This window comes from Pieris rapae, chromosome 5 (assembly GCF_905147795.1).
Source record: "Pieris rapae chromosome 5, ilPieRapa1.1, whole genome shotgun sequence".
Classification (NCBI taxonomy): Eukaryota; Metazoa; Arthropoda; class Insecta; order Lepidoptera; family Pieridae; genus Pieris; species Pieris rapae.
Genome location: NC_059513.1, coordinates 5776400 through 5803765, shown reverse-complemented (window position 1 = coordinate 5803765; position 27366 = coordinate 5776400). Strand labels below are relative to the sequence as shown.

General features: G+C 32.7%; 1 protein-coding gene across 1 annotated transcript; it reads right to left on the bottom strand.

The window, feature by feature from the left end:
• Positions 1-10747: 10747 nt before the first annotated feature.
• On the bottom strand, positions 10748-25407 carry LOC111003981 (zinc finger protein basonuclin-2). The gene is made up of 2 exons (XM_045628420.1): positions 25292-25407; positions 10748-14053 (listed from the first exon to the last, which is right to left on the bottom strand). Exons 1-2 carry the CDS (start codon positions 25298-25300, stop codon positions 10973-10975), a joined length of 3090 nt encoding a protein of 1029 aa, XP_045484376.1. The 5' UTR covers positions 25301-25407; the 3' UTR covers positions 10748-10972.
• Between the last annotated feature and the right edge of the window lie 1959 nt (positions 25408-27366).

Sequence of the window (27366 nt, the reverse complement as noted above, 5' to 3'; positions counted from 1 at the left end):
ACAAATGATAAAGCTATATTACCTTAATCCAGAAATGTATACATATAGCAAAAATGTATTAACTGATTTTGATAAATCTTGGACTATTCCTGTTTATATCTGATTCAAATTTGTGGTCAATAACACTAACAAAATCCTTACTATTCTAATAAATACGAATAACAATATACATAAAGAGATCGCTTAGTAGCGATAAGCTGCCCATTGAACTATTATTTTTAAGTTTATAATTATTTAATTGTGTGCAAAAAAATAATGTGTGTAATAAATATATAAAAATTTTAACACTTTTTTAATGTGTATTTTTTTTCTCTTTTTTTCTCTATCGATTCCGATTGTATCCAGGAAGTTTCGCTCTCTTATATTTTACTAAACATATTGTATTGGAGTACTAAATAAATAAGAATAAATAAACAAATAAGTTATGACTTAAAGGTTACTAGGTCATAAAATAAAATAAAAAATCACCCAGCTTCTGTAATCTATTGGTAACAATCACAAATATACATTATAATTACGTCCTTCAAAACCTTATATACCTAACTTAATTAGCATAGCGACTTAAGATAAATAAAGCATCAAGGGGACCTCTACCCATAAACATTATTTTCGTAAAATCCATAAAGAAAGCCCATTCTACAACTATAGCACTTCAGTTTATTCAACCTCAACATTTCGCTGGCTCAAGTACTCCAATAAACCCAAAAAAACAACCCCAAAGTTAACCCTCACAATAAAAATAAAGGGACAATAAAGGCCGGTGAAGTACCGGTGAGCAAATGAAATGGAATGCAAATGTGAGTGATATGGAAAGGTTAAGGGTTAGTGTACTTGAGATTTAAGGGAGTGGGAAAGCGGAAAATTTATGTGATATTTTAGTTTTATAAGGCGGGCAACGCACTCGCGAGCCTGGGATTGAGTGTCTATTCAGCCTTATGCCTTACAACCTATGCTATGAAAAGTATGAAGGGCGGTTAGACAAATATGATACATTGTAATTTTATAAAATTATGAAGAAAGTATTCGAGTGATTAAAATATAATCGATTAACTTTCATAGGGCGACACTAACTCGATTATACGACCAACACAGGCGTAGTAGTCTAAATTCTGTTCCTGAAACAAAATCCTGACCAAATTCCACATACGGACTCGCGTGTCTACCATTTGCCTGATTGAGCTTGAATAGAGAGCTTGGAGAAATTCAAATTTCATTTATTCGTGTAAGTAACATAATGTAGGTACACTTATGTACCTACGTCGAAAAAATAAATATAGATAGGTAGGTACATTAAATGCTTCTAATTTTATATTTACTGCCAGTTCTCAAATCAAGGGCGTAGAACGGAAGAGAAGAACTGGCAATAAACTCTCCGCCACCCTTTTTAACGGCCAAGTTTTTTCTGAGCTGATGAGTGGTAACATAGAAGATACATTCTCATAATGAACAGAAACCGGTGGAAACAAACAGCTTCAGATGTTACTCACTGCGCTCAGATTTGAGCTGCCGATTGAAGAGTCCAAAAGGTTCGAGCAAATGGTTAATCCACATAGAAAGAAACGCCGTTGGTGTACAATCATGGATCGCTGACGCTGTAGCCACTTGGCCAACATTGCTCTTGATGATTTGCTTGTTAGTATTTCCTTACAGCTAATGTTAGTAGGACGAACTGAAACTAACAGCAGGCTACAACTGGAGAAGAGTCACAAAAGATAGAGAACAGTGGAAAGGGTTAGGGGAGGCCTTTGCCAAGAAGTACACCGAACTTCGAGATATACTGGAGTGGAAATATATTAAAGTTCAAATATATACAGTGACTGAGTTTCAGATTTAAAAGGCTATATTATTATTATATATATTATTAAAAGTTTGTAGTAATATTTTAGTCGGCTGTCTACTTGGATTCCTTCATCCCTTTCAGATGTCTCTTATCTATGCCAATAGTCTACCAGTCTTTTCCTGCTATTTCTATCTAGTCATCAGCCTAGCTCCTTTTTAGCTACTATTCTTTTCCCGGTTGGTCCCTTCCTTCTTGTCTTTAATGTCAATTTGTTGTCTATGTATTACAAGCTGGTAATGTTATTAAATCGACGTAAGTAATTACATTAATTACCTAAGTCGAAGTAACAAGTGCTCTTCAGTAGAAATTTAATAAGAGAATTTTAAGTTGTTTTTAAATATACAGTAAATATATTTTATGTCGATGCCCTGACCACTAGAATCATACCACTGTAGCCACTCTATCAAAAAGTTTATCGAGTGGTTGAAAAGCACTAGTGATTCGTACCGGCACCACTCGGAAAACTTCGTTCATTCGATTTTCCAACTTTTCCGCTAATGGCCCAATGTTTTTTCCACGTTTCCCTGTTTGCTTAATTGGAGTTTTCGAGTTACAATTGGGAATTATGAGGGGTTTTCCGGAAGTTAAAACTATGTGGGAAAATAGGAAAAATATTGTACCTAATCAATGGATTTTTGTAAAGTTAATATTTTAGTAGAATTTGAGATTGGAAATTAAAGATTATAAATTTTAATCTTTATCTTAACTGGGGGAAATTGGGCAGGGGCCATCTATTAGATTAATGATAAATTAAATTAATTAGTATGTCTAAAGAATATAGGAGTTCAGGATATCTAAGTTACATAGATAGCTTGGTAAAAATAAAAAAAAATTGATAGTAGGTAAATAGGTATAATAGTAATAATAGTAGTAAATAGTAATACTTTTATTAAATTTTAATTATATATTTATTTTCATTATATTTTATTTTTTGTAACGTTTTTATAAATACACTGGCGGATCCGACAGACGTTCTACTGTCTACACGTCTTTAATTTCAAAATTTCAATTTTTAATAAGCCATTTTGATGAAAATTATTATTCAAATGTTATGACAATATCTAACGATCCAGCACATGGTCACACACGATATAACACAATGATAACAAAACTTTTTTTAAATTTCGGGACAGACTAAAATTAAAATTCGAATATTATTTAAAATTTGACACTGCGATGGTAGCGCCGTCTGTCGGATCCAATGTAAAACATTCCAAAATCAACAACAACTAATAAATTGAAAATTAATTAAAAAAACATTGTCCGGCGGACAAAATTGTGAATCTAAACCATTCCCAGATCCCCTTGAACACACACAAAAAATTTCGTCTAAATCGGTCCAGTCGTTTAGGAGGAGTTCAGTCACATACACACGCACACAAGAAATATATATATTAAGATAAAGCTTCGAAGTAGGTAAAAAAAATCAACTAAAGAGAAATTTTTATGTGCTTTAGCGATATCTTGTAAATGACTATTGCAGTTAAAAAATATTGGTAAACAAAGAAATTAACACACACACAAATTTGCATTAGGTAGGTATACATGTAACAAAATAACATGAGTAACACTTTTCCAAAACCTTTATATTCATATTAAACCAGTGCACCAGTACAAACAAACGCCAACAACCAAACCCACAAAATATCATCAAAATCAAACCAGCCGTTCAGTAGTTTAATAACACGAAGATACTACTTATACTTATAAAGCTAACGTTCTTTGTTAATCAAATTTAATGTGGGTTGAAAGGTTCCCGACATCAAGTCAACGTTTATTGCCACTCCCTTATACAAGTTAATACCTAGGTTATTAGGATGTCCTAGGTCTTTTCTCATAGGACAAACGGGTAGGAGGCTCACCTGATGTTAAGTGAAACCGCCCATGGTACGCTCTTGACTCTAAGTCAAATTGGTTTATAAGTCGTTGGTTAGCAGCAGGTTCCACAGTGGTAGGCTGGAAAGACCTTAAAATCGCTCGATAGACGGACGTCGTGATTTCATATTTGACCTCTTGATTGAGAGAAGAGAGAAGTGATACACAAAGCTGTGCTGAACCGTGCTTAGAAAATATTAAATGCCTTAGATACATTTTAAGAAAACACAAACATACATAGTAACAGTATTTAAGTACAAACTACAATATTCCATATCAGTGATAATAACTAAAAATAAATAAAAAAGAAATTAAAACTGATTTTAAAAGTTTGGTCCATGAGGCTGTGTACCTTTAACGCTGACAGCATTTCCTCTCTGTATTGCAATATTTATTTATTAAACGAGGAACACACAGCTCAGAGATCACCGGTAGGTGACCAGATCGCCAACAACATTCTACACAATAAGTGGAATAAAATACACCACCGTGTAGGTGTTATATTTATTTAATTAAAACCTCATAAAACAGTCTAGCGTAATTAGATCTGCTTGTCATTTGTCAAGTGTACGATCAATACTTTCGCGCAGGTCTGTGGGAGACGTCCCATTATCACTTCCTTTAGCCTTTACTTCTAATGTATGAAAAATTTTATTTTTAAACAAGCAACTTATTTGTAAAGTTTGGAGCTGAAGGTTATTTGTCTTATTAGTTGAAAAACATTTTGAAAAAAATTGACATATTTTTAGGTGCACACAGTCCCTGTTGTTTTCCAATAGAGATTTCCTATTGATATTTGAACGTGATATAACATTCAATATAAGTAGTCTATTTATATCAAGACCTTGTGCCTTGTCATATAGCGGGATTAGGACTCAGAACATCAGCATTCCATCAGCCTTCTAAGCCATGTAAGCCTACTAAGTCATGGCTATGATAAGGGTCTTATAAGTCCCTAAACCTAAAAGTAAGTAAGTAAGAATAATGTATATTATTCTAAAGACTTACTTAAAAAATAAAATAATCGTGTATACTAATGTAACAGCTTCTTCATTAAAAAACATTTCGACAGAAATTTAAAATTAGAACACGTAAGTGGGCGTACTAGAACGGTTGTCATTGGTTAATGATGTCACGCGTAGCGACTCTGTGACAATTTGGCCCAATCAGAAGGGTGTATTGCGGTGACACTTTCAACCAATCACATTTCCCGCCCACACTTAATGGTTTAAAATTAGAATGCTTTTCACTGGGATTGGACCAAACGTTCTATTTATTTGTAATAACATAATACTTTGTTGCTCAAATGTGTTTGACGCTATCGTTATGATGATTATATTTAAATTATATTTTGGATCCGTATCTACATTGGATTGTGACAATTTTTATAGGAAGCTAGTACATTACATTTATTCTTATGTTATACTTATTAGGCAATAGATCAATTTTTAAAAAAAGAAGACCGTGTTGTTTGATTTTTAAAATGCCTACAAATGTTCCTTAGAAACTTTTTTATTACAATATATATAATTCTTGTTATTATTTACTATATGCTTCACTTATAGACATTATTTAAATAATCTTAAGCTATTTAGTCAAAAGGGTACATTTTATAAGGAAAATTATCGTTGATGCTCGCGTGGTACAGAAGCGTGCATTCAAATTTGGAATCTGCGCACGCGTTGATCAAATGATCCCTGGTGGCTATCGTCAGCCTCGGCTTCCGTGATAATTTCGCGTGATTCGACTCCCGGCTTAGCCTTTAATATTTATAATGGGTTTTGATATTTTGATTGAGCACGAATTTTTAAGTATGGGTTTCGATTCTAGAAATTCGATTATCTCTTCCGGGGGTTTCAGATTATCTAGTTTTATACCTATAGATACCTACCTAATAGGCTGATACTCTATATACTTTACAATTTTACATAACTAAAGCATTATTGATGATGATATGATGGTATCTACTGGGTTTTATTGCTGGTGAAGGAATATTTGTTTATTTGTTTTTAAAAAATATTTTAAATAATAAATATTTAAATTGTTTTTGTGTATAAATTACTAAAATAGTGCCATATTCCAATTTACGGACTTGAAGACATTAGGTACACTATTACATTAGATTATTACTAGGTATTTATTATTATTACATTAGATAGACATTAGGTATTAATCACTATGGCTAGGTTCATGAGAAATATGTCAATCTTCAAGTGGCATTAGTACCTATAAGGGTATTTTTTAATTTATTTCTTAAAGTTCCAAAGGCGTGAGAATCAAATAACGTGACTTTCTATTTAAATTTTCAGAATTCCTACCGAATTTAAAATTATTGGAATTTGAATGGAATGCAACTGAATTTAGCAAATTTAATAATAGCTCCGAGCAATTTGTCATTATTCGGTTTTATATGCATTTATTCAAAAAATTCATTCCATATTCAAAATAGTTCGAATTTTAAATTCCTTAGTGACAAACCGTGAGAGAGAAATGTCGTGATTCGATATTTAAATTTTTGAGCGCATTTTTAACATATTTATTATAAATACTTTTTTTGAAAACATGACTAAGAATTTAACATTTATTTTGCAGCTTTGTTCCATAGCTATATAATATATATCTATATATTAGTTTATCAATATCAATTATTTTCTTAATGTTCTCTTTAACTCGATGCTTCTGTAATTTCTATGAACATATACAATAGATAAAATGCCAAAACTTTTATAAGCAAATTTTTATCAGTATTATTTATGGCACGTATAAAGCTTAATTACATTAATAGGTACTAAGACTAAACTACTTCTTACTACTGTAACGTAGGTGGTAGCAACTACATGCGTACCTACTTAGTATTGAATTTAAAAATGTATAAAACAATCAACCCATCATAATTTAAATATTGAGTTCACCCTTCAACAAATACAGTCTATCAATAAAATATCGAGTCTATTCTTGTTATTTCAATTTCAGAACGCGTCGCGTGCAATATGGCGGCATCGCTCGCGGTGACGCTTCCAAATTCAAAAGTCGAGTTGTCTGAATTGGATTGTTCCTTTTTTAAGTCCTCGGGCGAAGTTTGCGTGATCGAGTCTGTGCCAAAAGTGGCCCGTGCTTTATGGTTCTTATGAGTTCGAATACGAATTATGAGTTTTTTGTTGTAGTGGCCTATTTTTTAAATTATCAATGACATGCAATTACTACAGATTATATGACATACATTGATACAGTAAAGTTGTTAAAGTAAAGTTACACAATGGTTGTTTTAAGATAGGTAGGTACGCGTCAGGTTGGGAGGGAGGTTCGAAAATTCCAGTAAGGTGGTCAGATTCTTATTCTATATTTTTAAACAATATGGAAAACTATAAATTTTTAGATTAGCATACTCAATAATACCCAACGATAAAATATATTTTGTAGGCATTATTTAGGTCTAATACAAGACAGTTATTAGTAGGTCCTAGTTATTTAGGACCATTTCCCCAGGGCCCTAATAACGGGTCACAAAATAATAACGGCCTATATAGATTTAGAAAGTTAGACTTCTTTATTCAAATGTGGTAAAGGCGCGATTAGAAGGGATTTTCTTTTCAACGTTTTCTTTAAGTTTTCGTAAATACGCCTGCAATCTTTCAATTCCGTATATGAGTTTAGTACTTAATATTCCATTTTAAAAAAACACTATAAAGATACCTACGTATGCTTTTAATATTTATAAATATGACAGAGCTACTTCACAGTAGGTACCTATGACGTAGGGTCTATGCAAAAGAAGTGTCTTTTTATTTTAGGCAAATCTCTTCAGACTTAATTGTATAACGAAACTCTTTAATATTAAGACATCTAGTGTGCAGTGATTGAATGGTAAAAGAAAAATAAGCTAAATAACAAACTAAAGGCATTGTCACTATAAAAAATATTGCATTATATTTGATGAATTTAATGTTCATGTTGCAATGTCCATAGAATAATGTATATATACAGCGATATGAATACGCCCTTAAAAGATCGCGTGACGGAACACTAAAACATAGGAGCGTTCTTTGTGAGTTAGAAGAGCGTCTTCAAAACAAATTGCTGACAAGTTCGTTCGAATTCTTATTTTGAATTTGAATATCGAATTCGATTGGCCACTAATAAAATAAGCCCTAACTATTTAATATAGGAACGAAATTTGTTTGCACTAAAATTGCAACATTTTCAGCCAGTATTTTGGCAGTAAATTAAGGGTTCGGCTACATTGTCAGATTTAAATGTCGAAATTCCGGTCGGTGCCAACTTTGAGCTATAATTACTAGGTAATTAAATGTGTGTTGAGTTACAAACGCTTTCTATTTAACAATGGAAGAAATATTAACTAATTACAACCAGTAGGTTTAGTCTTTCGCGTACGATTTTAAAACTATGTTAAGTGTATACCTAAGTGAAATGTTTAGTATAAAAGTTTATTAAAATTAATCGAACACACATGTACTTACGGCCTTATTATTTAAATTGTGTAACGTTCCTAATTCAAAATGTATTTGATGAGAGTGTATTATGTAAATGAAAGGACTGACGCTTTGCGAACATTCGAGGGATTGCTATGACTACTGCTCTTCATAATATTGTAGGATTTATGTAGGGATGACTTTTGTTCCATTTCCGTTTTGAATTCAAATTTCTATTCCAATTCAATTTCCTTACTCAGTCACATTACTAGATTATTATGGTAAATACTTTTTTTTGAACTTTCCACCATTCTGTGTCTAACACTCGTAGTTGACTCGAAGTCTTAGCGTTATTTATGGCTAAGTATGTTAAAAAAAACAATAAGTTTTATATAGGTAGGTACCAAACTCTAGAAACGTTTTATGTTTCCTTTCATAAGTCCATAAATTAGCGGACATTCTTTAGATAAAAATGTTTATAGCAAATTCAATTTAAGTAGCGGGATTAAAACACACGACCACATTTTTGAGAATGTCCTAACCACTACTGGTTATACGTGTGGCGATATTTAATTCATAATATCGATTGTGTATCAAGTGTCAGGTGTCACGTTGGGGCGCCGTGACATTTCGCTGTCGCTTCACTTGTCACATCGCGTGCGTGTTCCATTTTTAAACATCCTATTATCGTTGGGCTTTAATTAATTGTTGACTCAGCTTTAACTTAAATTCCAAACAAAAGATTAAATAATATTAATTTATGAACAAAAATGCGTCAACGGATTTTGGGGCTATTAAGTAGATTTACTGCAATTTATCCCATCCCCCTCTCTTGTCAGCAAAAGGAAGTAAAGCTCTCAAAAATAAAAATACTTAGACTAATTCGTTTTTTAATTTTTTAACGCTTTCAAGCATAGACAATGTGTGGGTAATTTGTGTAAAAAACTACTGTTGACTTAATCACCAGATAAGAAAATCACAGAAAGCCCTAATACCTAGTGTTTAGGTAATACTTTCCGGGCCCCTTTGATGAAACTGTCGATAGTTGTAATATTATATTTATTATTATTATAGGCTTGGATACGACAAATAAGTCAAACTGATAAATGATTTTTTGAAGTCGGTTAAAAAGTGTACACTCTATCTAGAAGGCATTCCAAATTTAGATACCTTTTTATAATTGACCAGCAAGTTTACTACTTGATTTCAATATCAAGATGTAACTATATAAGTTGTGGTATCAGCTTTTCGGTTTTAAAAAACTAGGAATTGCTTGGTCGTTATATGACGTCATTAGTTCTTCTATCAATTAAGGTATTTAATTATCTGAACAGTGCTGGTATACTGGCTCCAGCGTGTGACACCCCTGAGATGTTCAATTACCAATTACCTTTCTGTATATGTGCAGATTTAACACTCGCACGATGAAAGATAACTTGAGGAAACTGGCATGCCTAAGACCCAAAAAGTCAGGCACTGGCTGATCATCTATTTGTCTATTAGAAAAAAAAATGTGCGTGCGTACTAAGTATAAATGTCAGTAGTCAAACTTCTTAGTAAATTAATTATTACTAAGGCAAAAGCATATAGATGATAATGTACCATTCACACTGTTTACACGCAAATAATACAAGATGATATAAATAAATAAAAAATCTACGTTTACTGAACAAGACGATATGCGAGAAAATTGCCATGTTAAGCGAGCGAGTTATTCTCGATATCCCTATCTCACTCTCTCTATCTCAATAGCTTTCTCTCTTTTTTTGACAGAACGCATATTCGTGACGTTTCATCCGCAAAAAAATTATCCTCATGCGCATAAAGAGTTTTCACTTTAATAAATGATGACGAAACGGATACAGAAATAAGGCCTAAACCTAACAAGATAAACAGTGCCACTGTTTTTTTTTTATTTAAATAACAATTAAGCTGAATTTAACATTATTAGTTGTTTTATAATAAGTTAAGTTACTAGGCAAACACCGGTGGAAACGGATAGTCTGCTGCTTGAAGACAATCGACAATAGACAATCTGCGAGAAGTCAATCTAGACGTCTTTCGGAAAAAAACCTTTTGTATGGCAAGTTTACAATAAAATGCCAAAAGAATAAAAGATCTTCCAACTAGAGTATTTAAAAAGCGACTTAGTGCATTTTTTGACTTTTGGATAAAATGTACTATTGAATAAATGATTATTTGCGTGAGACATTGTAATTGATACAAATTTAATACAGTATGATATGTACGATATAGATAATATAAGAATTGACTTTTACTAATAATGTAAAATGTAAATTAAGATAAATTTGCGCGCCACTGTGTGTGGCAGAATATGCGAAAGATTTACGATTGTACCATCTTAACAGTTTATAACCATATTCTTGCAATAAATAAATTATTAATATTATTATTATCGATTATCATTATCACATATATTTTCCAGTAAATAAAACGACGACGTAGGAAACTTGAAACTATTTATTATGCACTATTTGGCAAGGAAGTATTTTAATATACACAATAACCTCACAATTAATAATACTTTTTGGTTCTTATGATTAATAATTACATCAAAGCTTTACAATACAATTTACTGATGAATTTATTGAATAATACACGTTAGCACCAACACGTTAAATAGAAGAAATTTTATATAATTCAATTTTATACTATATTTACAAATTTATTGCACAACATGGAATGTAACATTATATAAGAACGTTAACTAACGGTTATTGAATTTAAAATACATTTTTACATAGAAAACTAAGCTTAAAATATCATCACAAATGCATACAATCTTTACAGTCAAAATATACAAGAATCACAATGTAATCTCGGATCTCTGTGGGTAGTGAGTTTCAGTATGGGAATTTCTCTTTGTTCGCGAAAAGAACGCTGCATTGCATCCATTTACCGAGCACCGATGCAATAGGTGCGCATGGGCTGATTCACAATGAGCCTTCAAACCCATCAGATCTTTGAAGCTCTCTCTACATCCCCGACATGGATAATAACCATCTCTATTCGGCCGTGGTGCTTCATCGTCTATGTAATAATTCAGTTTTGGTGGCGGGGAATAATTCTGAGCGAACGCGTTAATGTTCGGTGGCAAGAAACTAAATGGCAAAGGAGCGAAATTTGGTAACATGCCAAACGGTGTGAATAGAAATGGATTTTGATTGAACAAGTCTCGATTTAAATACGCTTCCGGTAGCAACGGTGGGTAAGTGGCACTTAGAGGTAAATGATTCATACTTTTTGGTTTTATATCTTTAACTCTGTAGTACTTCGAGGATTCTATGTAGGGTATAGGTCGCTCGTCATCGCTGTATTTCGCCATAAGTTCTATCTGTTCTCGTGTTTTTTCTACTATGTTGTAGTCGTCAGATCTAATGTCAGATAAAACTCGTTTATGTAAATTGGTGTTCGCGCTATGCCTATCTCTGCTTCGTCGTGTTGTAAAGGCAGCTTTGCATCTGTCATTATTACACTTGTACATGACTTTCAAGTGCGCATTTTGGTAATGAGTTTTAATGATGAATATGTTTTGAAATAATTTGTCACATACTTTACATTTCAATGGATTTTCAGCGTCGATGGGTATGTCTGTTGTTGTAATGAAGAATCCATCATCAAAATGGCCGTAGATTTGGCCTTGATTATCTTCTGTGTTGTAATCGTAACTTGAGACCGAGGAGGATGGAGATCTATCTGAGAAGTCAGTAAAGTCGTTCACGCAGAGGTTGTAAGGGCCCACTGGATTCTGTAAGTCAGTTTTCTTTGGAGTAATAGGAAAATTTCCTCTGGATAAACTTTCAAGCTTTTTCAGTGAATTCTCTGATGAAAAATGATTAGAAGAATAAGAGATGTCCTTATTATTTTCAATCTCCACAGGTTCCTTTTTAATACATGCTTTTTCAGTTATAGATTCGTTGTCAATTGGCTCCTGTTTGATTTTTAAACGTTCTTGAGATGGGGAACTACTATCTAATGGATTACGAGATTCATTTTTTCCATCTCCTGAGTCATCGTACTTTACTTTCTTTAAATTAAGAGCTTCATTTTCATGCTTCTCATCAGTATCATCTTTTGGAAGTTCATTTGAAGCAAAATTATGAGGTAAACGAATAGGATTTAAATTTTTCCTCTTTCTCTTCATAACTTCTTGGTTTGTATTTTCATCTTTCTTGCCATCGTTATTTTCAAAACTATCATTATTATCACTAACACTCCCATGATCATACTCCGTTTCAGAATCGTCATGGGTTTTACTTGTCTTATTCAATTGCGAATAATAACCGTCCTGATTTATGTTATTATCGTTGTCATATTCATCATCATCACCTGCTACGACAACAATTCCGTCATCTTCATCAGATTCACCTTGCATTTCGTGATCTTTCATTTCAACTGAGCTTGATTCTCTTCGTGAAATATGAGTGTGTTCTAATGTAGGAAAGTTTACACTTATATTGTTTTTGTAATCCATATGCATATGATGTGAAAACTGCCTCATATTTTGTGAAGAATTAAGAAGTGGATACGAGTTAAAGGCGTGCATAGGATTCATTACAGGTGGGATATTTAATCCCGCAGCATGTGGTGATATTAACACTGGGTGGGATTGAGCACTTCGACCATCATGTGGAGAGATTTTTCTTCTTAAATGCGGCGAGTGTAATTTTGGATTAGGGTTGGCACTGTGTCTATTTCTTGATCTTCTAGAACTGAACATCATACTGCAACCCTCAACAGTACATTTATGCATTTCTCGAAGATGGACAGCTGAGAAATGTATTTTCAGAGCTCCCTTGTCACAAAAAGTTTTCAGGCAAACATTGCATTGAACTCTTTTCTTTCCCGTAGTAGGATTGATAAAGTGAGTCCCTAAATTTAGAGGTAAGTGTGATGAATTCCACTGACGCTTTGGTGGGCTTAAGCATTTGTTTATCATCATATCTCTTGTTTGCTGAGCTTCGGTGTATGCATCTTTGCTAAGATTCAAAACGTTTTCATCGTCAGACCTATCTTTGGTTACATTCGACTTGCTTTCGGTGCGTTCACTTGGTTTTGATGACATTTGTGGCAACAGAGCTTGTAACGATGCTAGTCCCATAGGATTTTGACTAAGTGCCGCTACCATCGCTGCAGGGTGCGAAAACGTAGACGGCATGGTCATATTAGGAATTGGTAAGTTGGATGGAAGTTGGAAGTTAAAAAATTGACTTCTCATGAGATCTGCTGCCTCTTGGTGGCTATTAGTTTCCTTGCTTGGCGTAGCATCGGTTGCTTTCTGAACTGGGTTATTTTGATTATGTTTTCGAAAGTCAAAAGGCTGCATGTTTTGAAGATGGTTCAATGGAGAGGACGTGACAGGATTTATTATAGACTCAGGGCTGGATGAGGTAGATTGGTGACCAGGTCCAGAGGTGGGAGAACTTCTTTGGGGAGATTGTTGCTCAGGGCTGTAGCGGTTAGATTCTGGGGATAAAGTCTCTTTCTTGACACCAGCCGAATTGCTTTCGATAGAACTGTTACGTAATTCTTTCTTTTGAATGCTGTTTAAGTAGTCTATATTTTGCTTCATTTCCAACATATGCTGGAAGTATTTGAGAGATTCTTCATTTCGTACATCATTTCCAGTTCTTTCTATAAGTTTACGGAATTCAGCTTCTAACTTCAGTTGTTCAAATGCTTGTGCGTCTGAGTTGTCTACATGTTTGTTTCTCATTTCTTCGTAATTTTGACTAGGAGGTGATGGCATATCATTCTTCTTATAAATAGGAAGCAACGAAGTTTTATGCAAGGCTCTTGCTTCCTGAAGCTTAAGTATTTGTTGCAGGGCCATATTGTGTTCTGGCCCCCGCCCGCTCCATCGTTCTGAGGCACTTGATTGCGATTCCTGGAAAAAAGGAAAAAAACACCGTTTAGTAAAGATGAAATAATAATTGATAACCCAGTTACTTGCTTATCTCAACTTCGGTTACAATTATATTTGTATTAGGTTATAATAACGTTCTCAGTACTGAATCGTACCCTCTCAGAAATGTCTTAAATATAGCCGATGGCAGAATTTCTGGAACCTAACAGCTGTATACATTCCTAATGCTACTCATTATTTTCCATAATTCAAAGGTAATGTATTTTATAAAATCTAAGTTTTAAAACATAATTGAATGTTAGCGATTCTAACAATCGAGTCCACACCTTGCGTTCAACCTAATATCAAATTAATTCCAAGAACCAAGAGCAATTGGGTAAAATTGTGTAAAATGAAGGTTTGGAGTCGACTCGAAGAATAGAAAAGTGGTTTGTGTCGCGTGTTTGAAACGATTTAATCAAAAAACGAAATTACTATTAATTTGTTAAGTATTTAGGGCTGGTTCTGCTGTCAAAGTCTTTCTGTTCACCGCTCCTACGTTTTCGAACTTGGTAATAAATGTCTAATTAGTTTTATTCAATATTCGTCGATAGCCGCTTTGATTGTACATATAATTATCAATTCATTACGCCTAATTATGTATTTATATGTTTTGTTTATAGATATCCAAAAGCTCTGCTTATCACAAGTCAACTTCCTGTTTATTACGATATTACCTTTTATCTATTTCCGTCTTAATATGTCAAATTTCTAAAAAAACCGAAAATGTAATCATAGATTATAAGTCTCGCTGGAATATCTTCAAATGCCTTGTCTATGTTTTGTCTACGTTCCATAAGGTATAGAACCTCTATTTAATAAAAATGCCACCCTATTCGAAATTTAAAACCGTTTGTCACTCGATTATAGCATGTAATACAACGGCGCAGCCATATTATTATGTCCTTGAGGAAAATTAAATAGTCATTTGGCCGACGCGTCAGGCAATTTCAAGACATTTTTAAATTTTCTTTCTAATCTCACAAATTATATAATAAATTGTCGTTTATTATAAGTATACCCTTGATCTGCATGAAATGAGGGGTTTTTAATGTTTAGAATTTATATTTTCGTGTTTGTCATTATGCCGTATGAAAGGGTTTTAGAAGTTTTAGAAACATTGTTATTATCTTATTAGGATCGTTTCTAAGAGTTTAAATAAAAACAAATGATTGGATGTTTCTGAATAGTTTTGTTGAGTTGTTATAAAGCTTTTTTTGTTCAAAGAATCGTATTATATCAAACTTCTATAAGTTACCTTATCTAAAAGTAAAAACCGTTTGGGAGTTAGATTGAGATGAGAGTTAACTATTACATCTCGTAACCTACAAAATTCCAGTTAAAACGCATCACAAAAATTCAAAAACGTCAGTCAAAATATGGATAACATATAACGAACTTGTATCTGACAAAAAATCAAAATCCGAGATATGTCAGCGTCAGGTCGGTGACCGGTTACTTCTTATCACCTTGTAATAAACGTCATTTCTCCTTAACAAGCTAAAAATATTCGCAGCCCACGCCTACGAGCATATATCACAGTTTTTTGTCCACAGGACACTGACCGTAATTACATAGGTGTACAGCCTATATTGGCGCGTATTCATCATGTGGTGCATGTAAACAAAATTGAATCGCAAAATGCGGTGCCATTGCACGTAATCGTTTGAGCCGGAGTTTCGTGTGGGAAAATTGAACAAGTGTATCAATAGCATAATTTAAAAGCCTAGGTGCGAATTTCAGCAAATGCTTCGGTATAAATTGTAGTATAAATACTAAAAGACAATTGATTTTAGTAGGATTATTTTTTAGGGAAAACAATCTACTTAGCGTAATTTAAATATGGAACAATAATTCTAAATTCAAATTAATTTTTTGGTCTATTGTCTACCATCTTTAATCTCAACTTCCAAAGCCTAAATATTTTTACTAGAATACATTTAGTGAATTATTCGCATTTGAAAATAGAATCGATTTGGAAGGCAGATTTCTTTAGGTTTTTAGCTTATTATTTGTAGAACAAAGTATTCAACCATAAATATTTATAATTATTGATATTAAATTGCGAGTCTATAAAATTCTTCGGATACTCTTATTTTTATTATACATCTATAGAGATTTAGAAAGTGTATGCAAAGACACTACTTTGTACACTATTTATTTTCCTGGTCCAAAAGATTTGCTGTAAAATATGAAACGTATTTATTACTTTTGAATAATTTAACATTAAGACGTGGTAATGTTGATATTAAACACAGAGAGTAAATATTTGTCGTTGTATTTAGCCTCCGTGGGTGGGTTGTTTTAATTCAATTAGATATAGTTTTAGATCAATCTTCTGTTTATTTATATATTTCCAAAGACTAGAAGGAATTTTGGACAATGGATATTTGGACTTTATCCAGCCTTTTAAAAACACAACATACTTCAGCTGCTAATCGAAATTTAACAAAGCATACATTTTCGTAAGATCGATTTTAGTTTTAATTTATTAGAAACATTAATTTATTATTTACACTTAGTTGCCTATACAAATATATAATGCAATTGGCATAGTTAAAATAAAAGGAGGGCAACTGGCGGTCGTATCGCTTTCAAGCGATCTTCCAGGCAACCACTGTGAGGGTTTTTTTTTAATTAAATAAGTAAGTGCATGTGTATTGAAACAGATTATTATAAGTTTTTGAACGGATTGTTCGTCTCGGACGTCGTCTAAAAGAAGTTTATTTTCTGAAAAAAAAACAAAGATTTTTCTACAAACTAAAATGCAGTCAATTCGTAATATTATTGAGGCTATTAAATTTTTGGTTCCCAATAGAATAAAATTATTTAACTGCGAAACCTCTATTGATGTAATAAGTAGTGGTAAAAACTGATATTATTGTCCCTGTACATTAAAGTCACCGCTTTTGAATAATGGGAGAGAGAGAGAGAGAGACACTATGACTGCAGGCAGGTATGTATGACCTGATATATTTATATGCCTTGTCTCATTTGTATTGTAGCTGGTAAAAATACCAATCCCGCCTATGGCGATTTTTCTCTAAGCAAATTTAGTGAGCACTTTGTTCCAATGTGATTTTTTTTGGAAATTGTTGCATCAATTAAACTTTGTTTTGATATAGTTTGAGTTGAATCACAAATTATAATCCTACGAACCGAGTACTTATCGTAAAAGATATTGTCAATTTAGATTCCATACAAAATTGTTCATGTTTAATACGTAGTAATGATATAGTGTGGACAAGAATGGCGGCTTATCTTAATCTCGGCTTAGGGCACCTCATGGCGTCGTTATGGCTATTAATAATAATTGGATAAGCCAGAGGTCAAATATCGATTTGGAAGGCAATTTTCTTTAGTTTTTTTAGCTTTTTACTTGGAGGAAAACGTATACAATCATGAATATTTAATATTTTTGAAATATACGCGAATCTGTAACATTCTTCAGTTTCCTACTATTTTTTTTATCAAACATTATATTCATAATGAAACATTTATCTCTGGCTTATCTATACAAATATTATATTAATTAATTAAATTAAAATTTATGCGAAGGCGAGACATCTATATACACTGATTTATTTTTGTACGACAATATCCAATAAAAATTCTCAATTTTATCCCAGCCTGAAACTAAAGATTTGCAGTGAAATATAAAAAGTAGACTCATTTATATTTGAATAATAAATTTAGAAGATATGAAAACTCATCACCAAAAGTACTAGGTTAGAAAGTAACATTCAGTACGAATCTCCATTAAACTTATTTCTTATTTACATTCTTAGGTTTGAAATTAAAAGGAGTTCAAAGTTTGACGTATGCTCTACTTCATCATCTTAGTCAAGATGACTTGTATTTACCTTAAAATTACTTACTTAGGTAGGATACAGATTTGAGATTTGGCACTGACTAATTCAAATCCAATTGGTTTTAATATAGAGAGGGAAAGAAAATTAAATTTAAAGCAAGGGATAGATATTATTTTAATATCGAACGTCAAAGAGTTTAATCTAAATTATAAAAAGATAATAAAGGTAATTTTAATTAAAATAATTTTTTGGTCACTTGTCATCTACCTCCCTCAACAACGCTACATTTCAATTCGGAAAACCCTAAATCCTTTAACCAATACATCGATATTAATTCATAAGTTCATAATTTACTCTTTAAATTCCTAAAAGTAAGTGGTAGATGCTATTTTAATATCAAACTTTAAGGAATTGAATCTAAATTATAGTAGGTAATTGTAATTTAAATAATTATTTTGTCATTGTCAATTACATTATACATGTCATCAACATCGCTATATCACAAAAACTAGTAGATCAAAGTCTTTGAATTACTCAAACATTTTTAACTAAAAGATAGTCTGAGAGTATAATTTGTGATTGTTCATGGGCGGCGGTTCAACATCAGATGAGCCTCCTATTACATAAAAAAAAACAGTGTTAAAGTCGGCCCTGCCTAAGTCAAATCCAATTCGTTTTAACACAGTCAATATGAACCTGGAGGTGAAAGTTTAAATAAGTTTTACCTCATAATAATCATCTTCCCACCACCGCTTAACGAACTGAGTTAGCTTGCTTAAACTGTCACTCATTTTCACTACACATATCACAATAATCACTAATTTACAATTAGGGTTAACCGCCCTAAACGCCGACTGTCACAAGACTGATCCTGCAAATCTCTAATTAAAAGTATACCGCCAGAAGGGTGGGGGATGACCTGTATTACCTGGGTTTACTGATAAGTAGAACAATAGAATCAACCTGTGCCACTTGCTTAGGATTAGTGGTTTATGACCTTTTGTGTGATTTCAAAACGAAGGCGGAGAAGTTCTAACGATTTATGCTGTTTGACATTGTTATTTTTGGTTGTAATAATGCCAAAAATGTTATCTTGAGTTTAATATATTGTTTTATTTTCTGGTGTTTTTGAGTTAAAATTATAAAGAATTGTGAAAAAGGCAAAATTTTAAAGACATCGGATTCTACTATGTATTACCTACTTTAAAATTATTTAAGATTTCTATAATACACTATTTATTGTTTTAAATGATTTAGCTCAGCCAATTAAATATTTGTACCTTTGACAATCTGCACCTGTATGTTTTACCTATATTTAAAAATCTAGATTAAGGTATTAAAATTTCTTTAACGTTGACAAGATAGTAAACTTTTATATATCTAATAAATTCCAACTTTTATTTGGTAATTAATGAATATGGTGCAAGTTGTTACTATATTTTCAGTCATTTCATATCATATCTATAGTTATATAGATATATCACATATATCTTTTAACTTATATGTATATCTCCATTCAAACGAACTTTGCCGATGAGTAGCCTACAGGTTCAAATTTAATAATGTGGAATAAGTGATACCTTGATGATCTTATGTTGCAAAATAAACGTATTTTATTTTTTTATTTATTTTATTTTAACTTGTGGGCAATTATCAATGTACTACAGTCTTCTGCGACTATGTGTGCGTGAAAACAGGTTAATCTGTCGTTACTTTTCAGCTTTACAAAATTTAATTTTCCTTAACACTACATAATATTTCAAAAGCTTTTGTCGAATTCAAAATACCAGGTGTATTTTGCATGTGTTGTCCAAAAAATTACAATTCTTTGAACGCTCCGATAACATACAAACAAAAATATTAGCAAACTTTTATTACTCAAAGACAATAGACTTCTTAAAAGCCGCTTTCTTTGACAAGGCCGTATGTGAGACAAATGAATGAAAATTCGTGCAGAATTGCGCGAACAACAAAAGGTGCAATAATCCTACCGATAAGAGAACAATTCCTGTTTTATTTTCAATGGGGTATTTTGGAGTATGACGTTAGTTGTTTTATACAAATAAAAAACGTTTGGCCACAATTCTAGTTGTTGTTAAGAGAGATGTCGACTATTGGGAAAGCTAGCTTGTCTAGGAGATACCCGTTTCGCCGCCAAAATGAACCCTTATAACATTGTCTAGAGACGATAGACGGGGGCAAAGAATTCCAGTCTATTGCCGATTTTATGATGACTAACCAAATCGAGCAGTTTGGTACCTATGTATGTCAATAACCAAAGGGTGAAAGGCCAGCGTGCTTGTAGATGAGCGTTGTTTGAAAAGCGGTGACGGAATCAGTTTGTGTTCTATAGAGCATTCTCCGGAGTGGAACCGATTGAAGACTGAAAGGCAGGCAAGTGGCAACTGACGAAATACAGTAAAAACCGTTAAGATGACATCGTTAACAACGTGCCGGTTATATTGACCAAAATCTAAAGTATTATGTAGGTACTTAATAACAACGACTATCGGTTTTTACGACCAAATATGAGTAGTCCCTTCGATGTCGTTATAATAGATATTGACTGTAATTAAATATTATATCGTCAACATAGACTAATATTTGTTATAGTGAAATAGATGAATAAAGTTCTGATTTGATTTTCTTACATATGCCCTGTATACAATCACATACACATACCTACATGTACATTTGAGGTTTTTCATCCAAGTCAAATAATTACATTTTTTATTTTATACTTTTAAGTGCATTACACCAATTAATTGTGTTAAAAAGATTATAGAATAAAAATACAAAACCCAAGTTTAACATTTGTATATGTATATAATCTTCACCATAATGCAAAAATTAAAACCCAGGCGAGTTGTATCACTCTGCACATCGCCCGCGGCCGAACCTATAAAATTACTTTGCACCTTATAATTCTGTTTGGTGTTTATCAGTGGTCATTCTTGTGTAAATTACAACGAAATATATTACAATGTTTTCAGAAATAAGTTTAATTTACTCAACTGCACAATCGTATGTAAGTTTGTTACGAGTTGGCTCAAAAAGTATTGGACCAATGTTAAAAATTGATTTACCATCTAAATGATTATCACTGATTATGAAAAGAACAATAATGTTACCCATGGTGTAAAAAAAAGCCTATAAAATAAGCGAAAACTAATGATGATAGAACGAAAAAATGTTCCACAATATAAAAAAATGTAATATCATCTACCTACAAAAAATTAAAAAAACAGTCGACCCGTGCGAAACCGGGATGGATCGCTAGTAGTTAAATAAAAGCTACATTAAAACATTGTTCAAGCGTAGAAAATATAATTGAGAAAATTAACTTTATATTAACTAAAAATATTTATTTTTGGTCAGATAAACATTAGTGTCCCTTTGTTATAAATATTTCTTATGTATTTTTAACTTCTATCTTGTAATTGTAACTGCTTATTATGTATATCACCAAAAGAATACATTATGTATAGAGGCATAGATGAATCTATATCATGTTTGCAAAGAAAATCACAGTACACACACATGTTTAATATTATATAAAAAAAATTAATGTCCTTTTCACTGTATGTTATAATTAAATTACATTAATAATGTATTTCTTAAAATGAAGTGTAAACAAATAAAAATATACTCATGTCTGCCACAAAAGAATGTTTTGACTCCAACATCATCCTCTTTATCATACATAGAGAGCCTAAGTTGCGGAATTATGCTATATAATACATAAATATTATATTATAGAATTGATTTGCACTTCTCAACAGCGCGCAAAGCTACATAAGAATCTACACAATTACTTAGCTATAACAAGTGCACAACTAAACAATTAAAACATGTACAGGGAAAGGACATCAGTAAAATTCAATTAGGTCAGCGGCTTGTACAGAAGAGATGTAAAGAAGAGATGTAGGTGAATACCATAGACTCACTAAATATACCTTAAAAGATTCACCAAGAAAGAATCCCACTCATGTATTCGAGCATTTTTAATCTTGGTTCTGTGGGCAAGAGGACCTTGATAAATGGTAATATTGTTACATGGCAAGAATATCTATTCAGCTCTACTACTGTAGTTTCAATGTGCCTGATGTACGTCAGAAAACATCATACAAAGTTCATGTGCCGGCTGGGATCTTTTAAAAACGGCAAAATATTATTATTACTAGTAAACGAATCACATAGGTTAACGGACCTTTCTTATAGATAACCGCCGCATCGCATGTCGGGAAGCGGATAAGGCTCTGCTGTTACCGCATCCCGCATAAGGCGATTGTTGGTGGCACCTTGGGGTTTTAGTGGGTATGCACAATGGCGAGTCCCACATAACCCTTTTGCACCAAGCAGTCGCGCCGCGGAAGAGTATGCGCAATGCATTTCCCCAAGTAAAAAAAAAACCTTTCTCATAGACCGTTGAGTGAACTGACATAAGCTCTACTATTTATTGATTATTCGTGTGTGCATTTTTTACTTTAGACTATGTTGGACAAGATTGTGTTTTAAAACGAAATAAAATTGTCTTCTCAAAATGATAATCACACATATGGTTTATTGCTGAAAAATGGCGAGAAAGTGAAAACGCCTAAAAAAATACGCTTCGAAATGATAAACCTCCTACTTAAAGTCGGTAAAAAAACGCGACTTCATGTTTAATTGTGATTGCCTTGACTGGCATAAAAACAATAAAATATTGTGGTATGAAATTGCTTAGAAAAACTCCCAGGTTATAGAAATGTTATTGTCAAAAGTAAATAGTAAGCTTAAATTGTTGACCTTTAAGTTCGTTACCTTGACCCTGGCCGCCGTGAGACCACAAAAGACTATTAAATTGGCAATTAATCATATTCGTCAATTATTTTTATAAATCAAGCTTCTAAGCGATCGTGAGATAATCTTTATGTCCGAACACTTCATTTGGGAGGTCCTCAAAAATCACTTGACGAGAGATAGGCCGCCAATATAATAAAACAAACTTTTTATTGAAATACATTTTTGTTACAATATGAATTATTTTAATAATTATCGCACATAAGCGTAATTCGTATTATAATTTATATTATTGTGTGTATAAAGTATTAAGTAGTACCTACATTCAAAAGAATTATGTGTGTAATAAGTATATCGAATTGTTATTCTCTTTAGTTCTGCAATTTTAAACGTTTTATAACCGAATTACCAGACAATAAAGAAACCAAACAAAAATATTTATTGCATATTATTAAGGACATTTCTGTTGTCCAATTCCTTAGGTTTTAATTGTCCTTGTCAAATATTCTACTGTTAATGGTCTATGGGTTTTAGGAAACTTTTTAGTAATCTGTGCAATTGCAAATGTTCCAAGCTAAATAAATAGTGAATGTAAAATTCTATTCAAACTCTAAATTCTGGCCGTTAGTAACTGTTAAGAGACTCAACTCAAGTAACTGTAAGGGCCTGTTTCACAATGTATGGATAAAGTACCAAATAGCTATGCAACACATAAATTATGCGAAAGATAAAAGTTCCGAATAAGATACTTCTCCTTTCATGAGAATAAGCGCTATCTGACAGTCGTGAAACGCAAAAATACTGTTTATCCTATCAATAAGTTATAAATAGCTTATTTGGAACTTATCCGGACATTGTGAAACAGGCCCTTAGTAGGTATATTCTTTGGTTTAAAAGTAGTGAATAGTTATTTATAATAAAGAAGATAAATTTTAAGCATAACCGATAAATAATATAGCATAATAAAGCTATTTACGTTATCCGGATTAACGCCATTGTCCGTTTGGTGGCGCCATATTCGCAACTAAAGAGAAGTTGCCGATTTTCATACCTTGAACTCGGGCTAGACAACAACAAAGTTGTTTGAGCTTTCCTGAATGCTGATGCATTGGCTTTTGATATTATATCCAAGCTTAAGTATTACTCATGAATGTCAACTATATTTTGACATACGGGAGTCACAGCACTAAGTGAGAGTACGATTTAAAATGTTTTCTAGGGTTACTTGAAATTTATGACTGAAAGTAATTAAATGACATATTTTTTGTGTTTATAAAATTTTAATACCAATTGGGTACCAATACATGTATTTATTATTATTTAAACACTACGACAGTGTCGCTACACTCTAAATCTGTCTTGACCTCATTATGACTTCATTGGATAATTTTTACTAACAAAAATGTGATTCATTCTGTGTTTGACATATGCCATGTTGAGTTTGATAGATGCCTTTTGCTTTGTAGAAAGTTCTAATGTCTATGAAAAGAAAATCCCACTGCAAATTGTATTTCATAAGGTCAACTATCGCATCGAAAATAACTCGATTGACGATAGATCACCAATGTTTACTTTACACACCTCAACGTCTGTTTCGTCTCACACCGAACTCATCATTCGTTTCACTTTAAATAGATTGAAAAAATAAACAAATCCAGAACTGCGCCACTCCGGCGAACATTTTATATCAAAGATAATCACAATCTCAATCGCATCATCAAGTACATGAACCCTTTAAATGAAACCTATTCAAATTCAGAAGAAACAGTATCTCTATGAAAAATTTTAGTTAAGCGCCTAGCTACTAGAGAGCGCTGTATGATTTGTTTCACAAATATTTAAAACTAGCGTTTTTCAAACTTGTAAGGAACGGTTTGCCTTAGTTTATATTTTATTAAGAACGCTAATTACAATGCAAAGTAGCAGAGTTGAATACTCTTTCCATCAGAATAAGCAGTGTTTTACATAGGACCCAGGAATGATAAATGTCTACTAATTCAGGGAAGCCACTGTTAAGTAATCAATTATAAGAATAGAAGAGGAATATATATCGAAAATTAAGGGTAACTTGTAATATAAATAATATAATGATTATATTATTAATTGTTCTTTCTTCCATTATGTTCATTTTAATGCAATGCATAATATGATACATTTCAGAAGTTTACTGTACCCAGTAAAGGTCCATATACCTATCGAATCAATTGATGTTTTCACTATGTATTGGTATGAAAATGTTTAAAAGCGCTTTACATAAATAAAGTTATCGTCTTCAAATACACATAATGCTCTAATAAATCCTTATAATTAATTTAATTAGAATGTACGAAGAAGTATCAATTCAATATTGTGTGAGCTTTTTGATATACGAATCAAATTTAATTATTCGTTGTAATATGTTTTATATAACAAAACATATTTTTCCGTCGCACACCTAAATGTTCTGACTGTAGTTTTAGTTTTACACATATTTCTCTTGTGAATAAAATAAAATATAATATTCGTTGTATATATAACGTTTCTAAGAGAAATCAAACAGATTATGAAATAAATGAAGATCTATTTACAAAAAAGCTATTATTTAAAAATATTATTGACTCATTCTTGTAAGAAAAATGTAACAAACCTGAATCATGAATGCGTTTTTCTATTCACAATTAAAAACAATCCACACAGTACATCTCACAAACAGTTCTTCGTAAGCACTAATATTATTTGGACACAACACGACCGTCTGACACCCAGGGCGACCGGACACTGGCTATAGAGCGGGATAAAAGATGCCAGGCCATGTGAAGGATGCCAAAGGAGTTGGGCAGATGCGACAGGATCTCACAGAAAAGAGACGACTACATTCGTGACATTTAAAAACTGTGTCTCTTTTATACTCTTTGCTTATTGCCTTGTAATACGGTTCACAATCGTCCACCAAGGAGTTAGGCTGTTTTCAACTGGATAGCGAGATGTCCTCTAATGTGTCGCACAATGTGGAGCGTGGGTCTTAAAACAATGTAATACAGATAGTTTTGGCGTGGCAAATGAAGGCGTTTGGGACTGTTTAGTTAGCCTAGCGTTTGTCGCATTGTGTCGCTGCGGTGTGGGCAGTGCTAACAATTAAATAGAAAAGCCTTAGAGCGCTTTAAGTTTTCCTTTGAAGTTTTCATTTGGAAAAATGTGTGAATTTTAAAATTACGAATTGTATTATTGAGTTATAGTCTCATATATAGGAATTATGTTATGTAGAGTCTAACAAAAATAAAATAACACAAATATCGAGTTTCTACAAGAATTACTGCCGTTTACGTACAGATAATGAATTTTGTAGCTGGTTTTATGACAAGCGGTTCAGCGCTATTCTGCTGAGTTGGCGTTTTGTGCGAGCGAGACAGAACTTCGGGTGCATAAAAGGGAAGGGGAGTGGAGATGAGGTGTCACCGAGCTTTTTAGGGATTTGGATGAACGGATTATTTGTGTTAGAAATAGGAATGCTTACAATGGTTTTTAGCATTTACAAGTAATAAATATATATGTACATCCTGGGTTTTGTATCATTTTTATTTACAGTTTTAATTAGAAAACTATTCTATATTTAATTTTTGTTTCTAGTGCGCGAGATACGCGAGATTTTTTTTAGCCTTAAATCTAAGAAATCTCTATATCTGTTTCATAATCATATGTATTAGGCAAGTAGATGATCAGCCTCCTGTGCCTGACATACGCCGTCGACTTTTGGGTGTAAGGCATGCGTCGGTTTCCTCGCGATGTTGTCCTTCACCGTTCGAGCGAATTTACTATTCGCACAGAAAGAAATCCGTTGGTGTATCCGGGAATCGAACCTACGATCTCACGGATGAGAGTCGTACGCTGAAGCCACTAGGCCAACACTGCTATTACGGATATAAAAGCGAATGTATTCACTTCGAATGCTTTACAGCAATTGCAGGTCAAGACTCCAGTAAATTTTTTCAGTCAAAGCACAAATGTTTTACTTTATCCAGTAGTTATCAATCTTATAATACCAGAAAATTGATGTGATTGCTTGGCTTCATAAATTAAAGATAGATTTTATATTATTTATGTACCTACTTATATGTTGATGAATGTTTTTGCTTCGTTTTTTTGTATTTATACAATTAACTCTTTATAAGACTTTTTATGTAATAGGAAGCAATCTGGCAGGAGGCTCACCCGATGTTAAGTGATGCCCATGGACATTGCCAGAAGGCTCGCAAGTGCGTTGCCGGCCTTTTAAGAATTGGTAACTCTTAAGCTTATTAAGAATTTGGATTTTGTATTTTTAACCTTTCAAGTCAATAAGAACTATATAAATATATTAATAAAATACCAATACAAAGAATTAATTAATAAAAAAAAATCTATTCATTAGGGGCTCCATTTCTACGTTTTCAGTAATTTTACGTTTAACTATTTTCCTTTGGAAGGATTTAAATTTCCGTTGGATTTTCAGTTTTTTTTAACAGCAAACGGGCAGGCTCACCTGATTTTAAGTGATACCGCCGCCCATGGACACTCTCGATGCTAGAGGCCTCGCGAGTGCGTTGCCGGCCTTTTAAAAATTTGTACACTCTTTTCTTGAAGGACCTTAAGTCCTTCAAGAAAATCGAATTGTTTGTGCCATAATCAACTTTAATTTATTTAATACATTGAGCGTAAATTTTATTACTGTGTGTAGGTTTTATT